Source organism: Sebastes fasciatus, chromosome 20 (genome assembly GCF_043250625.1).
Source record: "Sebastes fasciatus isolate fSebFas1 chromosome 20, fSebFas1.pri, whole genome shotgun sequence".
In the NCBI taxonomy this organism is placed as follows: Eukaryota; Metazoa; Chordata; class Actinopteri; order Perciformes; family Sebastidae; genus Sebastes; species Sebastes fasciatus.
In genome coordinates this window covers 25,236,989-25,254,756 of record NC_133814.1, presented here as the reverse complement: position 1 = coordinate 25,254,756, position 17,768 = coordinate 25,236,989, and the positions used below count along the sequence as shown (strand labels likewise).

Sequence of the window (17,768 nt, the reverse complement as noted above, 5' to 3'; positions counted from 1 at the left end):
TGCAGATTGCAACCAACTGAAACTCACAATAAAAACACAATGCATCTTATTTTCATGTGATTATACACCAAAGAAAACATACTTATTAATATTTTATTCCATTTCTGCCAAGAGATCCTCTAAATACTACACACTGACATGCATTAGTAAAATGAGTCCTTTCTTTGTGTTCGTTCAGTCAACCGTTTCCAGGCAGGACTCAGCCCTGTATTATCCTTTGTGTTGACATTCTGCAACTTCGGAGCTACTGGACACCTGCTGAATTTCAACAAAGATCCCTTTCTAGACCAGAACCAGGTGGATTTAAGCCACTGTGCACTGTTATGCTCCAGATGGATCAGCCTTTCTATAATCCTCACATATAGAGAATCATGTTAAAGAGTTAGAGAGATAGTCTACTAGTTGTGATGTTGTGGGTGGTGGGCCACGTTTAAATATTTACTATAGGAGGAGCTGCTTCAGCGACCACCGTTAGCTCCACATTCCTCAAACATCATTAGAAAGGAGGAAAAAAAGCCAGAATTTTAGAAATACTAAGAAATGAGTCTAAATCCCCCCCACAAAATATTTTGACCAGACATCAAAAATAAAGTCTTAAAGGTCCCATATTGTAAAAAGTTAGATTTGCATGTCTTTTTTTAATTATAAAGCAGGTTTAAGTGCTTTATAAATACTGGTAAACTATCAAAACGCTCTGTTATACAGAGAAATACACACAGCCCATATTCAAACATTGTGCGTTTGAAACAAGCCGTTACGATTTCTGTCCATTTGTGATGTCACAAATATACAATATTTAGACCATTACACGGTTTCAAACATAAACATTGTAAATGTGTCCCAGTTTATTTCCTGTTGCAGTGTATGTGATTAACATCAGCTGACAGGAAGTAAACATGGACCCAAGCTGTTGCCTAGCAACGCAATTCCATTGAAATGCACTAAAACGGAGCGTTTCAGACAGAGGGTGAATACAGGTATATTCAGGCGGACAGTATGGGGAAAATAAAGTTTTTTTTATACATTAAAGTATATAAACATGTTCTAGTAGAAACACAAAATACAAGTATGAACCTGAAAATGAGCACGATATGGGACCTTTAATTCATTTTTGCAGATATGAAGGACTCATTCTAAGCCGACGGCGTTACCACAGTTTTGTGCTCGGCGGCTCACGTTACCGCAGTCTTGGAAAGGGAGGAGTAAGTGGAGGGGTACCACTAGATGTCACCAAATCCTACACACGGTCCTTTTAAATGTTGAATATAAACACTGTCTACTTTCCTAAAGAGGAATTCCCAGACTTGACCTCAGCGTCCTCACTGGTAGCTGAACCACTGTAATAACTCATGATTTCTTAATGTTAACATTTCAAATGCAAAATATTCAAAAAGCACCAGATGTGCCTTTGTAAAGAGAGTTTAAATGAAATGTCTCAGTCTGAGTCATGTGATCTGATCACGTGGGAAATCCTGTTCTACATGTGATTCAGTCACATGACCTTTCTTTGTGCTACTTTCTTTATTAGTGTTGTAAATAGGCCGTAGGTCTGATGTCAGTCTACGGCAGCATGGGAGGAATTTTCATCAGCTTGTGTGTCTTCAATGTATCCTCACTGCTCTCCTCCCATGTTCCCATGTGGACACGATGAATGAAGGAGTCAATGATTGGAAAACAAGCAGAAGTGAGCAGCTTCTTTACCTCGGAGGTCATTTTTTATTAAGATATAAAATGTCAGTAACGTTCAAGTATTAATGTCTTGAGGGCTCACATTGTATCATGACAGTTATTCGTTGTTTTAAGCAGCTTCACTCGTTCTAAACGGCATTTAAAAACATGACAAACTCTAGTTTCCAGATCACAGAGGAAACACAGAATGAAAGATTGCCCCACAAACATAAAGGCATATAGGGCAAGATATAAATATAGAAAAATCATCTTTACAAGTAGAAAATCAGCTTTAAAATCACAACGTACCAATAAGCACTGGTTGTCCTACGTTATATTAATACTACCAGTCATATCAGCAGCACATCTTCAGGTACATGCACACACGTCCACATGTCTTTAGAACAATCGATGATTAAATTAGTGCAAACAAGGAGAGAAGAGAACAGAAATGTCCGTCTCATTCTCTCAGCTCCAGCTTGCCGTCTCTGACTCTCCACCTCCAGCGCTGACATCTGTCAGGAGCAGGAACGCAGCGCAGCCACAGACAGGACTCTCTGATCTCTTGTTCAAAGGACACCGTCTTCCTGTCCAGGGTCTCCAACGTGAAGGCTTTCCCTGAGATCTGTTAATGATAGATGAGATCATTCGGGTATCAAACCTCTCTGCTGACTGAGACGTGTCTGGAGCATCAAGTATTGAATCTGGTTCTCTTATTCTTTGATGAGATTTAAATCCAAATTCTGCCAGATCATTTATTTAAAGTTCTTATGTGTGATAACGTTGGCTTCTTTCTAGCCTTGTAGAAAAACCATACAGTATATAAGAAGCGGACGTAGTCACCGTGACCAAAGAACGTGTATTGCTAAGAGGTGAAAGTCAATGGTTTGTTCCATTGTAACTGTCTCTTACCTGATCACTGATTCCGATAGCAACGTGTCCCACTTTGACCTGCCGGCGTTCACGAATCCTCAGACACTCGCCCTGGACGTTCTCTATCCAGATGTCAACACCTGGAGAGTCAGAGCAGTGAATAACAATATAAAAACAGAAGTTGACCAGCGTGTAACATAATGATATACAGGCCTGCCATCTCACCTTCGAAGCAGTGCGAGGAGTGCTGATTGGCTGAGGTCAACCACTCCATGTGTCCGTCTGTCTGACTGTTGCAGGAGGAAAAGACTCCAGAGCTCAGATCATCAGACGAGTGATCAGACTCCTTCAAAACAGAGAGAAAGGTTTGGTTTTCATGGTTATGATTGTATCCACATGTACAGTACATCTGCATCTGTAGACACTCACCTTCTCTGAGGCATCCAGCTGTGATGAGTCCGAGCAGCTGAAACAGGACGGAGGGTCGTCTCGAGGTTCAGGGGACGGGGTCTGGATTCTGGTGCCGATGGCTACATCTAGTGAGAGAAAACATACTAGTAGTTTAGTACCAGACAACATGCCGTCCTTCCTTCCTTCCCACTAAAGCACAACACCGGTGTCTTATTTCATGTCTGAGTGCATCAGGTAAACCTTTCAAAACAATCCATTACTTCAATAAATTTGCTGTTAAAACTACGTTAGTGTAACGTTAGTTGAATTTCTGTTTTGTTTTTTACTTCATCAAGTGGCTTGATAATGCCTGGCCCCCAAAGTGAAACTTTGCCGATCCTCAACAGGCTCTGCCGCACACATGCAGACCGGTGTTACACCGAAATCTGTGACCACAGAGAGCCAGCAACACTTGAGAAAATGTGACCCCATTGTACCTGTTGTTTACTTTTCTTTTAGAGTTTTGCGAATATATCTTTAAAGTAAAAATATTAAAATACATTTATGTTTTTAACAATTTAGTTTTGTGTGTTTTCTGTGACGTATTTGCCTCATTTATTACACAGGTACAGTGGGGTCACATTTTCTGACAACAGCCATCAGAAATGGTGACCTCATGTGTTGCTGGCTCTCTGCGGTCACAGATTTCGGTATAACACCAGCGCCCGTCTCCCTCCACGCCGCCACCGAGTGAGAGAACAAGGAGCCCCGGCAATCGGTTCACCAAGATTGTCGGTTTGATCCTCGGCTCCTCCAGTCCACATGTCAAAGTGTCCTTGAGCAAGATACTGAACCCCATATTGCTCCTGAAGGCCGAGCCATCGGTGTGTGAATGAGTATTTAGATTAGATCCTGATGGGCAGGTTGGCTCCTTGCATGGCAGCCTCTGCTATCAGTGTATGAATGTGTGTGTGAATGCTGACATGTAGTGTAAACGATCTGAGTGGTCGGAAGACTAGAAAAGCGTAGTATAAATACAAGTCCATTTACCATTTAAATAACGACGCGGTCCGTTTAATTAATTGTATTCTTGTAATAAATACATAAATGTCAATTAGATGGTGATCTTCATTAGAAATGATGCACGAAAACTTTGATAAGTAAAGTTGGTGGAGTTCCCCTTTAAGACAGCGTGTTCCTTTAAATGTGCAACAGAGAGGAAAAGCTCTGTAATCACTGTGAGACGCAGTATCCTAATAAAATGTAAGTGATTCTGGACGTGTATCCAGTCGACAAACTGCTGAAGAGGAGAATGTATTACAGTTGCTGAGCTGTCGTCATGACGCAGACTTTTCCTGACTCACCGTCTCGGAGGTATTCCAGCTCCGGCTCTGATCCCCATGAATTCTCATTTGTCTGTTGGCCTTTTTGCAGCAAAGGGAAAATTCCCCGGAGAGCACGGAGATACCCTGTAGACACAGAGGAGTCCCACTCTTCCTCCTCCTCCTCCTCCTCCTCTTCATCTCCTTCCTCTTCCCAGTCCCCCTCATAGTCCCCGTCACTCTTCAGCCACTTCTCCTGATCTTGCTCCTCCTCTGCCATGTATATATCCACCTCTGAACCAGAGCAGGAGTCCCAGTCTCTTCCGTCTGCGGCGTAATCATCCTGCAGGGATTTAGGCTCCCATTCCCTCGTTAAGGAGTCGGCCTCCACTTCAGAGTCTGAGTCACCATCCGCCGAGTCATTGCTGTCCTCGTCCACTGCGGTGGTCCTCCAGGGACTCACCCAGTACATCGGGGCTGATGGTTTAGTTGACAAAGAGCAAGGGGCGTCCTCATTCTGGCTCTTGTTGTGATGCAGCTTCTCACAGGCACTTTTGACGGACCAGGGACTCAAACCTCCAACTGTGGAGTAAATGTAGAGCCTTCAGTGATGCAGGTAATGTCACAACAACAGTAAGATACTAGAGATTGAACATTTTTGGTTGAAACACTGTTTTCATACCTAAAAAAACAGACATTTCTATAGACAATGACGTCTCTTCAACGGCCAATACTGTATTTGGAGTTCCTCAAGGCTCAATCCTGGGTCCTATTTTATTTCCCCTATACTTGCTCCCTCTCGGGGATATTATTCAGAACAGTGGCATCTCATTTCATTTTTCGATCTACAGTTTTACTGTGCATTTTAAGACATAATACAAAACTGACATTCGACAGAGACATTCAAAAAATATATATAAATACCGTTTATTATCATCATTATTATACAAATAAAGATGATTCCTGAACATGTAACACGCCGACCTGCTCTGAGGGCCTTGGTGGTTTTCCTCCGGAGCTCCTTCGCCGACGCTCGTCTGTCAGGATCTTTCTGGAGTCCGGCTCTGAACACTTTGGCCGTGAAGTTGTTGCAGTTGGACGGCACCTCCCACAGAGGAGGAGGCTCATCGACAATCTGACAAACACATGACAGGAAATGTGAGAAAACCTCAGTGCAGTTCTTCCCACTTCAGGGTGAAAACATCACACTTCGCTCACCTGGAGACACAGCGGGTGGGAGTAGTAGCGTATCCACGGGTGGCATCCGTTGAGCATGTGCAGTAGCATACAGCAGCTGCTCCACACGTCCACCTTGGCGCACAGTTGATCCCCTCGTGCCACCTCGGGGGCCATGTGGGTCTCTGTGCCGGGGAACGCCGCTCCTACAACGACAAAATATCATTTTAATCTCTCCATTAAAAAACGTAGAATTATAGAGAAATGGTAAATTTATAAAAGCTACAAGTAACTCCTTCTCTTCTTTTGTATTTATAAACTGTATATACGAGTATAGCGGCAAGTCGTTCCTATAAGGTCAACAAAATGTACCACATGTTATAACTTTATTGTCTATGAACATGTTTTATATTTGTTATTTTAAAGGTCCCATATTATAAAAAGTGAGATTTTCATGTCTTTTATATCATAAAGCAGGTTTAAGTGCTATATAAATACTGTTAAACTATCAAAACGCTCAATATACAGAGAAACACACACAGTCCGTATTCAGAAATTGTGCATTTGAAAAAAGCCGTTAGGAATTCTGTCCATTTGTGATGTCACAAAAATACAATATTTAGACCATTACACGGTATTAAATGTCAACATTGTAAATGTGTCCCAGTTTATTTCCTGTTGCAGTGTATGTAAATAACATCAGCTGACAGGAAGTCAACATGGACCCAAACTGTTGCCTAGCAACGCAATTCCGTTGAAATGCACTAAAACGGAGCGTTTCAGACAGAGGGTAAATACAGGTATATTCAGGCTGACAGTATGAGTAAAATAAAGTTTTTTTTAACATTAAAGCATGTAAACATGTTCTAGTAGAAACGCAAAATACAAGTATGAACCTGGAAATGAGCACGATATGGGACCTTTAAAGGCCCTTCAAGGGACAGGTATTGGAAATTAGCAAAAGCAATAAAAGCTGTGATACATTGCATTGGATAATTGTTGTGCAATTGTTGTGCAAAATGTAAACTGTATTTGTCCCGATCAAATAATCATTAAATAAATAAACCATGTCCAGTAATGTGATCAATAAATATCAGTATTTAATGTTTATTTGGCCACAGTTTATTGGTGACTGGCCTTAACTCACCCCTGAACGCATTGGTGCTCCATCCGTTGTCATCGAGTGTCTCTGAGAGACCAAAGTCACAGAGGAATGTGTCTCTGCAGTCTGCAGACAGCAGCACATTGTCAACTGGAATAAAATCAACACGTAGGATTTAGTGGGACGGCTTGTTTTCATTTGGTGCTCATTGTGAAACAGTTGAACCAGGAGGCTGTCGGAGTGACGGGTTCACAGAGGGCCAAAGTAACATCTTCTTCTTCTTCTTCATGATCTGATATGATGAGACTGGTTAATATGATGTTTAATGGCTGAGTGAACACAGAGGGCGACGGACGGACGGACGGAGGGGCCTAATTTGAGCGAGCCCCTTCCTCTTCAATCCTCTCGGCGAGGATTACTGAGGGTTTAGGGGTGAGGTGTCAGTTTAGGATTAGGAACCAACACTGGGGATGCGATCTGACAGTAGAACCAGCAGCTAGAGGCTTTACTGGGCTGCTGACTATATCAGATCTACTACTGTGGGGTCTCATAACAAACTAAAGCTGAATCCACATGAATGCATATCAACAGCATTATAAAGAAGCCTTGTCCAAAGACTGCAGAAACACAGAAACCAGTAATGGAAGAAGTATTTAGATACTTTAAAAGCAAACGTAAGGGTACAAGTAAAAGTATTATATCACTGCTACACAGGGTGTAGAAAAAGCATGTTGTCCCCACTAGTTGGCAGGGCAAGCAAGATTATTAAACTGGATGAAGTTACACTTTTATGAAGGACGGAACCTGACTAAATAAAAATAAATCAATACATAAATAAATGACTCGATAAATAAATAAATATGTCTTTAAATGCTGCAAAAATAATATTAAAAAGAAGTGTAGCCATTAATTGATTGATAAAATGTGACATAAATTGATATTTATGTTTTAATTTGTTTAATTTATTTTTATTTATTTATCTTTGTATTAATTCCCTTATTTATTTACTCTTCCGTTTAATTTTCCCTTTTATTTATTTATGTATTTATTAATTTATAAATCCATTTATTTATTTTTTTTAAAGTTTTTTTTTAAAATTTTGTATATATTTATTTTTAAATGTATGCATCTATTTATGCATTTATTTACGCATGATTTTCCCTTTGCATTTCACCCTTTATTTATTTCCTCAAACTTCATATAAATATAAATAAATAAAAAAATTAATACAAATAATAAAAGGGAAAATTAAAAAAAATTAAATAAAGGGTGAAATGCATAGGGAAAATCGAGCATAAGTAAATACATACATTTAAAAATAAATATAAAATAAAAAAATAAATAAAAGCAAAAATAAATGGAATAAATGCAAACATAAATTTAAAAATTGCAAAAATAAATAATTCGATTTAAAAATTAATAAAAAATAAATACAGAAATAAATAAAGGGGAAAATTAAACAGAAGAGTAAATAAATAAGGGAATTAATACAAAGATAAATAAATAAAAAATAAATTAAAACAGAAACATCAATTTATGTCACATTCTATCAAAAAATCTGATATTGTGACAGCCCTAATTCGAAATTAGCAAAATGTACTCAAAGTATATAAAAAAAAAAAAGTTTAATGCCGGTTGAGGTGGAGCCAATTTAAAATAATTGATATACTTTTGGTAAATCTATAACACAGCATCATATTTTTATAAACTGATCACATGTTTTGTTTGTAAAATCTTAATCTGAAAAGTAAATAAAGCTGTCGAATAAACACAGTGGAGTACAAAGTACCATATTTGCCTCTGAAATATAGTTGAGTACAAGTATAAAGAAGCATAAAATGAGTACTTGTACTTGAGTAAATGGGATCTGGTGCTCAAAACAAGTGCAAATAAAGGAAGAGCATTATATTACCTTTGACATCCAGGTGGAGGACCTTCCTGTGGTGCAGGTGCTCTAGCGCCCCCAGTGACTGATGCAGGTAGTGCAGGGCCAAATCCTCTGGTAGGGACTTCATCTCTTTCAGAAGCTGGGCCAAACATGCTGAAGAGGTTTGGACAAATCTTTACTTTTAACACTGAAATTCACTGGCTGTAAATGTGTAATTATACTGCATACAAAGTAAAGTATTAGTGTTATTTATTATGGAAAGTGAAGGAAAGTTTACCTGGCTTCAGGTCCATGAAGAGCACAACGTTGAGGCCCTCCCTCACAGCCCCAAAGAGCTCCACAACACGAGGCGAGTTGAGAGCGCTCCACGTGCTCACCTCCTCGCTGCTGAAGTGACTCAGAGGAATCTGAGATCAGCGGACAACAATGTGCTGCAATCACTTTTAACTCAATCACCGTGTCGGTGCCGAGGAGACGTTAGGGTGGTGCATATATCCTTTTAATGACTCACTCTTTCTTGGCTTACCCTCTTGGCAGCACATGTGAATCCAGTCCTCTGGTCCCGGACACAGAGCACGTCACCGTAGGAGCCGTTCTGGATGTGGTGCAGGACGCAGTACTCCTCTCCCTCACGGTACTGACTGCTGCTGGGCTCGAGTAGCTGGAGGGTATAACAGTACATAATGACATTAAAGTAAGTTAAAGATTAGGAAGCCTGTTAAACACACCAGGGAACACCCCAATCTGTGATGTCACAGCAGGTGTTTCCTGTCTGTAGCCGAAGGGCAAAAACCTGCTGCAACTAAGACACTAAGTGCAGTACTTAAGTACAATGTAAAGGTACTTTTACTTTAATTAAAGCTGCTTTAATCAAAATCTTGTGTAAAGTGAAAGAGCTTGTTCATTTAGACAAATCACTAGACTTGACTCTGCAGTTTCTCTTAAAACTAAGAAGCGTTTTAGCACATTTGAGCTCTTTCTTTTGGTTTTCACTGATCTTATATCAGCTACGTTTCCAGCTGCAGCAGGCAGCTGTTTTTAGCCCCAGAATAAAAGGTGATAAATGTACTGAACACTACCTGCTCAGCAGCAAACAGCAGACAGAAGACTCCACATGCAGCCCTAGAAAATCAAATGCTTATATAGTACTAAATTTAAAGGACCAGTGTGTAACATTTAGGGGGATCTGTTAGCAGAAATGGAGTATAATATTCATAAGTATGTTTTCATTAGTGTATAATCACCGGATAATAAGAATCTTTTCGTTTTCGTTAGCTTAGAATGAGTCGTTTATATCTACATAGGGATCAGGTCCTCTTCATGTTTCTACAGTAGCCAGGAACGGACAAACCAAACTCTGACTCTAGAGAGAGACTTTCACGTTGTTACGTTACCTGAAGGCCACCGTAGTTCTCCGACATGCTTGTGAAACTGCAGTAACGTGAGCTGCAGAGTGTCAAACCGTGTCAAAACACTCAGCAGCTCAGGTTACCTCAGTCTGTGAAAGGGAGGAGTGAGCGGAGGGGTACTCAGCTGGTTGCAATCTGCAACCACACCACTAGATGTCACTAAATCCTACACACTGTCCCTCTAAAGCTGCTCTAATCACATTTTAATATGAACAATTCAATTTGCAATGTATTATGTGAAAGAAGTCGTTCATAGTGACAAACACATAGACGATAACCACCTGACTCTTAAAACTAAGAAGAATTTTTAGCATATTTGAGCTCTTTGTTTTGGTTTTATGGCCCACTACTTTACTCACACTGATCTTATCAGCTACGTTTGAGCCCAAAATAAAAGGTAATAAAGTCACTCATCAGCAGACAGACCCAGTTAGAGACCAGCTGGTGGACATAGCGGAGCATTTAGCAGCTAAAGAGACAGATATTTCCCCTCAGGAGTTGGTGGAGACCAAAAACAGAGCTAAAAGAGAGAGAATATTGGACTTATATTTGACAGGAAATACGACTCATCAGGAGCAGTTTGGTGTTCGTAGCTCATAATGGGCCTATGTGGGCATATTAATATCAGACAGTGTAAATGAAGTGGATGTCTTACATGGTGAAATATGAGTCCTTCATTGACAGGCGTGCTGGTCTCCCTGTCGTTCAGAGTCTGTTTGATCAAACCTCTAAAGAACGGTGAAACAAAGAGCTTTGGCAGCCGCGTCACTATGCCTCTGAGGCCGTCCAAAACTGTGTCAATGTCACTCATGTCCTCCAAACCAAAGGCACACTGGGATGCATTCACAGCGCTGGGGGTGTCGCTGGAATCTGAAACTCCCAGCAGGCTTTGAACGCACCCTGTAGAGTCTGAATCCCACTTGGAATGAGAGCAGGAGGTAAAACCGGACACCTGCATCCGGTCAAAGGTTAAACTTGACATTCTGGCTTTAAAACTATCAGGTGTTTGTGTGGCGTCCTCTGCAGCGCAGGACGAGTCTGACTCGCTCTCGTGAGTGTAAATAGAGTCAGAGTCCTGCTCCAGGCCGCAATCAGAGTCTGAGTCTCCTCTGTCGTCTGATAGCGACACATCCTCTAATCCTCTGACACACTCAGAGTCTCCATGGCTGCAGTCAGTAAACTGAGGAGGAGGCGGTATGATCTCAGCCGATGATGACGTCGTCTCTCTGCCTGTCGATTTCAGCCAATCAATCTCCTGCACCCACAGACCCTGGATGATTGGAGGTTGCTCTCCGTCCTCCTGGCTCCGTCTTCTGGGTTTCCTGCGTTGTTTCCTCTGGAGGTGATGGAGTGATGGGAGTTTGGCGGCCACGTCGAAGTCCTCGTCCTCCGTGTCACTCAGGAGGGCGGTTTCCATGCTGACAGACCTGCACATCAGAGGATAGACGTCATGTTCAGGGTACTAACTGACGCGCTGCAGGTTTAAGGATCAATACTCACTGAATGTTACTTAAAGCTCCTTAAAGTGTACATTTCTTTCTGTCATTATAGTGTCTACTCTGATGGCATAACACTAAGGCTACATCCACACTAATACCGACGACTGGATTTACGTCCAGACGAGTGTTTTAGAACCGTTTCAGAATTAATCTCCGTCCAGACGACCACGCCTGAAAACGTGTATCACATGACCATTCACTGGGTATGCATGCACCGGTGTAAACAGGAAGCAGCGCTGGACACAGGAAGTGATGCAAAGCGCTTGAATAATAGCTTCCCTTCCTGCACATGTAGGCATTATAAAACGTAGAATTTAACTGCACAACAGCTGCTAACAGCGGCAACACGGTCAGCAACGCTTGTAACTCGTTATCCATGTTGAAATTAAACTGCTGGTGGTCGAGGCTGATGCTCATGTGATGGGGCGTGACGAATCAGGGAAGGACACATCTGGACTGATAATCAAGAAGCGAACGTGGGCCTCCAGACTAAAACACAACCCAGCAGTTTTAAAACTAATACGGGGTCAGCAGCGTTTTCAAACGTCTCCGTTTTAGGAGCTAGAAAACGCCGGAGTAGTGTGGACGCTAAGCTTAAACGCAGCAAAAGTTATGCACCTTAAAATGAAAATGCATTAGTGTGGATGGAGCCTTTTAAGTCTTTTTCAAATCCAACACAAGGCCTTTAAAATGAGCTTTTTTGAGCTGAATTTCCTTTTAGACATACTGTACTGATGGTAGAGTGGATTGTATATCGGGAGGTACCTGTGCTTTTTGAGCAGCTGACATCTTGAGTAAGGGCACTGAGTGTTGGTAGGACTGAACTCCTGAAAGTCTTCTCCTGCGACAGAGAAACGTTCAGTTGCAACGTTACAGAAACTGCTCTACATGGCGGAGAGTTAAACGACAGGATTGATGTTTGTCTCTTAAATATCAGGCTAGCATCCAGTTAGCTTAGCACAAAGACTGGAAACAGATGGAAACAGCTAGCCGGGCTCAGTCTGGTAACATAATCCTCCAACCAGCACGTCTAAAGTTGACACTGTGACACGTTGTTTTTAGATGTTGGGATCGTTGGCTGAGGTGGGATAGACAGCAGATATTACAAAGCTGTTTGATACTTCTCTCTTTCTTTCTTTTCTTAACATATCAACAAACAGAGAGTATAAAATAAATAAAGCTCAGTAATTAACACGTAAGATCTCGTTTGTTTAGTCTGTAGAAGGAGGCAACCAGCGGAGACTCTGGCACATAACTCCCCTAATGGCAAATACTTGTGTGGATTAAACAACTGTGATATAGCATGTTAATAAATGAGCTTTAGAGGTGCTGATAGGTGTATTTTGTTTCCTTCGGACAGAGCCTGGCTAGCTGTTTCTCTCTGTCTTTATTAGGCTAACCATCTGCTACCGAGTGGTATCAATCTTCTCATGCAACTCTCCACCAGAAAGTGAATAAGGGTATTTTATATAAGTGTTGAAATATTCTTTTAAATTGTTTTAATTACAACCAAATAAAAGCCCAAATTGACATTTTAAGAGGCTGAAATATTCTGACTTTTACGCTGAATTCACACCAGGCAGCGGCGAAGTGTGGATCGCCTCAATTACTATATTTCTCTGCAGCCGAAAGGCGTGTTCATGTGTTTCAGGTGGGGAGAAATTCTTTGTAACGCAGGTCAGCGAGTCACAGGAGTCACAAGATCTGTTTACTGATTGGCTGTGGGTCCTCTCAGGTCGCACTTCGCCGCAGAATCGCCGCTGCTCTGGTGTGAATTTGGTGATAGCCTCTAGTTTATATTAAAAAAAACAAAAACCTGGATCCTACATGTCCCATAATGCAACTCAATAGCATCTCTTCATGCCCATTTCGTCCACTTGGGTGAGTTTATCATAAAGGTTTCAGTGCATGCTAAGAGAAAATATAAAAGGTTTTCATTCAGTAGAAAAGACGTGCTAATAAATTAGAGGTTTTTACCCAAATCACCCTAAAAATCCATCATGCATACGTTTTCATTACAGATATTACCAGTGGAAACCAACCCCAGTGATACTTTAAGACCCCCAGCCTCATCCTGCTCATTCCCATCATGCAACAGTCACTGATCCACGTACTCTCTGCCTGTGCCACTATGGAGACAAAGGGATTCTCCTCGGCCACGTGGCGCCCCTCGGTGATCATGTGTTTGGCGGTGCCGTGCTGCATCACCCGACTCAGATGTGGGGCGATGGCTTGGACCAGCGAGTCCTTCTCCTCCTCGCATCCCTGACTGTCGTCCTCTTTGCCAAGAAAGGAGAGTTCAGATCCTCCGGTGACGATGATGAACGGCGTGTTGGAGTTAAACATCTGGGGTATGGCCATTTCTCTGTCGCTGTGCATCTACGCTGTGAGAACTGGAAGAGAGGATGAAACACATCAGTAACATCTGTTTTAACCTTCTGAAGGTCAAAATCTTTAATCTCTAATCTAATATCCCAAAGACACTAAAGGACAAAATGTGAGGCATGAATTTGTTTCATCAATAATTTTTTATCAGTAACACTTTATAATAACCATCATTTGTAAATGGTGAATTGATAGTTAATTAAACCTAGTTAATAGTTATTTTCCTGTTAAACTATGAAACGATAATTCATGTTTATTCATTATTATATAACGCTATAATTTATGTTATTTAAAAAAACATTTGTTGCACACATTGTCAATCGATTAAAATATTTAATCGCAATTAATCGCAAATTAATCACTTTTTTTATCTGTTCAAAATGTATCTTAAAGGGAGATTTGTCAAGTATTTAATACTCTTATCAACATGGGAGTGGACAAATATGCTGCTTTATGCAAATGTATGTATATATTTATTATTGTAAATCAATTAACAACACAAAACAATGACAGATATTGTCCAGAAACCCTCACAGGTACTGCATTTAGCATTAAACAATATGCTTAAATCATAATATAACCACGAATGTCTGCACAAAATTTGGTGCCAATCCATTCAACAGATGTTGAGATGTTGAGATATTTCACTGGATATTTAGTACAAACTTTGACCTGCTGGTGGCGCTAGATGAAAAGTCAGAGGATCACCAAAGTCATTAGGGTTTATCCTCTGGAGACCATGAATATCTGTACAAAATGTGATGACAATCCATCGGGTAATTGTTGAGATATTTAACTCTGGACCAATGTGATGGACCTACCGACCAACGCTAGAGTGGCTAAAAACATGTACAGTATCAGCAAGAAACATCCTCTAATCATGGTAATATTATATTTTTTCTATATACTGTATTGTATTTTATTAATGTGTTTTTTCATGGTATTGCGGTCTGTAAAACTTATAAAACTTTCCTCGAGAGGCGGCAACACGCCCAGACCAAAGAGTATCTCAGCCCTGGTTGTCAGTATGTTTTAAGTGTCATTGATAATGTATCAGAGGCGTTTCCACACTAATGGAATAGCAGAAACAGCATATTCGTAATTGGCACTCGTTTGAATGTGGTGGCATTTGCCGAGGGCGGGCGTGAATGAACGGACACCAGCAGTGATCCTGGCAAGGTGAGTATAAATAGCACGCAGAGAGATTTGGCACGCAGAGAAGGCGGCCGCATGCCTTCCACTGCGCCGGGCCAGCTGTCGGAGTCTCTCTTCCTCAAACACTCGCCATGTTGACAGCGAATACTGGAGGGGATCAAAACACACACGCTTCCCACACATAGAAAGACGGTCCTCAAGTCCTCATACACAACAGAGAGATATCGTATCTGTTACGAGGACTTTCGTTTGATAATGTGAGGACGTGAAATCAACGTGTAGTTGTTTTGACCTAAAACTAAAACTCTAATTGTGAAGGTTACAGAGCTGTTGTTTAAATGCATAACGGCATGTTCTGTTAAATCTAACAGTTTTGTTCCTGTAGTGTGTGGAGAGCAACGATTTGTCCAAAACAGATTCATTCATCAACAACAAGAGTCCCCAGTAAAGAAATGGAAATCTCTCACGGTCAAACGTGACTTTAGTGTGAACAAACATGACGGACGACGGGCAGGAAGAATTAGCGATGTTAGTTTTTACTTTGCACTGAAAGTTCATGAAGGATGGATGGATGAAGTCACAGAGACACGTTAAATAAACACAAATCAATAAGTTGTTCCTCCATCTCTGAGCTCCATCTCACTACTACTTTATGCTTCACGTTTTGCATTAGCTCATGCATTAGCCGCGGCACGCCATGACGGCGATGGTCGTCCTTCCTTCTTCAGTCAACGTGGTTGTCTATTGGCTATCGTTCTCCACATCGTAAATATTGAACATGTTTAATATTTACGATATTTAAACATAAAGTAAAGAAACTTATGCCGGGTTCACACTACACGAGAATCAAGCTGATTTTGGGCCCGATTCGTCCCGACGATCGTCAGTAAAGTCCTGATTGTTTGATGCTTCTAAAGATGATCTTTCCAGATGTTCCTGTGGTGTGAGGTATGTTAAGAGTGTTTTTTTACATCCCCCGCCACATGATTTCAAATCGTAAATATTAAACATGTTCAATATTCACGATGGGATCCCCTGTTGTGTGAGGGGAACCCCGAGGACAGACGATGACGCAGTCACGTGGGAATAGCCAATAGAGAACCAAGCTGACTGAAGAAGGAAGGACAAACACCGCCATCATGGCGGCCGCGACTAATGCATGAGCTAACGCTAAACGTGAAGCATAAAGTAGTAGTGAGATGGAGCTCAGAGATGGAGGAGCAACTTGTTGACTTGTGGCAACAACACAAGTCTTTATTCAACGTGTCTCCATGACTTCATCCATCCTTCATGAACTTTCAGTACAACATCACTAATTCTTCCTGCCCGTCGTCCGACATGTTTGTTAACGCTTGATCGTGAGAGATTTTGTGAGATTTCCGTTTTTTTTAGTGGTTCATGAATGAATCTGTTAGTGTGGTGTTGTTGTTGCTTTTGGTCAAATCGTTGCTCTCCACACACGACAGGAACAAATCTATTAGATTTAACAGAACATGTCGTTTTGTGTCGGCTCGCTCACATTTTACACATCTGGTAAGATTTGAAATATCTTTTAGTGTGGGTCAGCCTTTAGATAAGACCAGATAAAGATAACATGAGGTACATAAACTAACAGAAGAGTAGAATAATAAATAGAAGAGCAAAAATGTGTACAAAATTAGTAGCCAAAGTAACAGTGGTGTGATTAATAATAACTCTAATAAACAATAACTTACTGGTATTAAAGTGACTCTATTAAATGACCCACTCTTCCCATGGTGCACCAGTAACTCCACTTCCTGTCGGCTACTCCGCTCGCCTCCCTCTGTGACCTGAACCCCTCCGACGACAGAATAAAAAGTCAGACCGACCGACCGACTGACGGTTTAAAGTTACCAGCCAGGTGAAACGTTACCTCAGTGAGTGACGATCAGAGGCTCGTCTTCTCTTCCTGTGTGTCTCAGGTTCAGGTGAGATCGCTGCAGTCGATCCTGTAGAAAGAGAAGAAGAAGAAGAAGACTGTGTGCCTCTCTGGTCGTCCTGTGTGTTAATGTCCAACTGTAACCTACCGGCTTTCTGCCCCACGCAGCCTCTGCTGATTGGTCCACCATGTGTGTGAGTTACGAGCTCTTACACCTCAGTCACCCCGACCCACTGCCCCCCCACAACACCACCACCACCACCCAACCCCCAACACACTCCAACACACCCTCAACACACCCTTCACCACCCACGCACAGCAGCCTCCAAACACTCCAGATGGATTCTGGAGATGCCCTCTGTGACATTTGGATATGTTCTGTTGTGCTCTTTTTAGTCTTCTTTCATTTTGCAGTGTTGGAATGTAACAAAGTACATTTACTCAAGTATCTGAGGTACTTGTATTTTTCCTTTTCATGCCACTTTATGCTTCTACTCCACTACACTATCTGACAGCTTTAGTTACTTTACAAATTAAGATTTCTGCACAAAAAACACATGAAGTGTTTATAAATGATGATGTTTTATTATAATTAAACTATCCAACAGTCAATATAATAGGTATTATAATTAGTATTACAATAGGTTGAGTTTGATTAATGAATATATTCAGAGTGTAATACTCTTATATAATAAAGAAAAAACAATGGTGTTGTTTATCTTCCTCTCCACAAACATATACAGTATGCTGTCCCACATAGAGATGACTATAATCTATACATTCCTATGGGAATTAACTAAATACCAGCGGAGGGTGTGTGTATGTGTGTATGTTTGTGTGTTTGTGTGTTTTAGGGGTGGGGGCACATTAAAAAAAAAGAAAATTAAGTATATTTCTTTTTCGCCCGGGTATCAGATTTGGTTTTGAACAAATTTGTGTTTTAACCGTTAAAAAGCTCCAAAAGTAAATATTATAAATATTATAAATTAGAGATGAAGTTT

At 41.0% G+C, this 17,768-nt stretch overlaps 1 protein-coding gene across 6 annotated transcripts; it reads right to left on the bottom strand.

Moving 5' to 3' along the window:
- Window positions 1-1,685: 1,685 nt before the first annotated feature.
- map3k14b (mitogen-activated protein kinase kinase kinase 14b) lies at window positions 1,686-16,973 on the bottom strand. Of its 6 annotated transcripts, XM_074620249.1 has the most exons (16): window positions 16,916-16,973; window positions 16,762-16,837; window positions 13,442-13,720; window positions 12,093-12,168; window positions 10,484-11,255; window positions 8,931-9,080; window positions 8,697-8,826; window positions 8,444-8,572; window positions 6,577-6,681; window positions 5,472-5,635; window positions 5,178-5,388; window positions 4,296-4,835; window positions 2,971-3,077; window positions 2,767-2,887; window positions 2,581-2,681; window positions 1,982-2,293 (listed from the first exon to the last, which is right to left on the bottom strand). In XM_074620249.1, the coding sequence occupies exons 3-16, from the start codon at window positions 13,704-13,706 to the stop codon at window positions 2,129-2,131; spliced, it is 3,036 nt and encodes a 1,011-aa protein (XP_074476350.1). In that variant the 5' UTR covers window positions 13,707-13,720; window positions 16,762-16,837; window positions 16,916-16,973; the 3' UTR covers window positions 1,982-2,128. The 6 variants fall into 6 exon arrangements, with proteins under 6 accessions (XP_074476354.1, XP_074476350.1, XP_074476349.1 ...); XM_074620253.1 differs by lacking the exon at window positions 16,916-16,973 and having other exon boundaries at window positions 1,686-2,293; window positions 5,238-5,388; window positions 8,946-9,080; window positions 16,762-16,899; XM_074620248.1 differs by lacking the exon at window positions 16,916-16,973 and having other exon boundaries at window positions 16,762-16,899.
- Window positions 16,974-17,768: the final 795 nt, after the last annotated feature.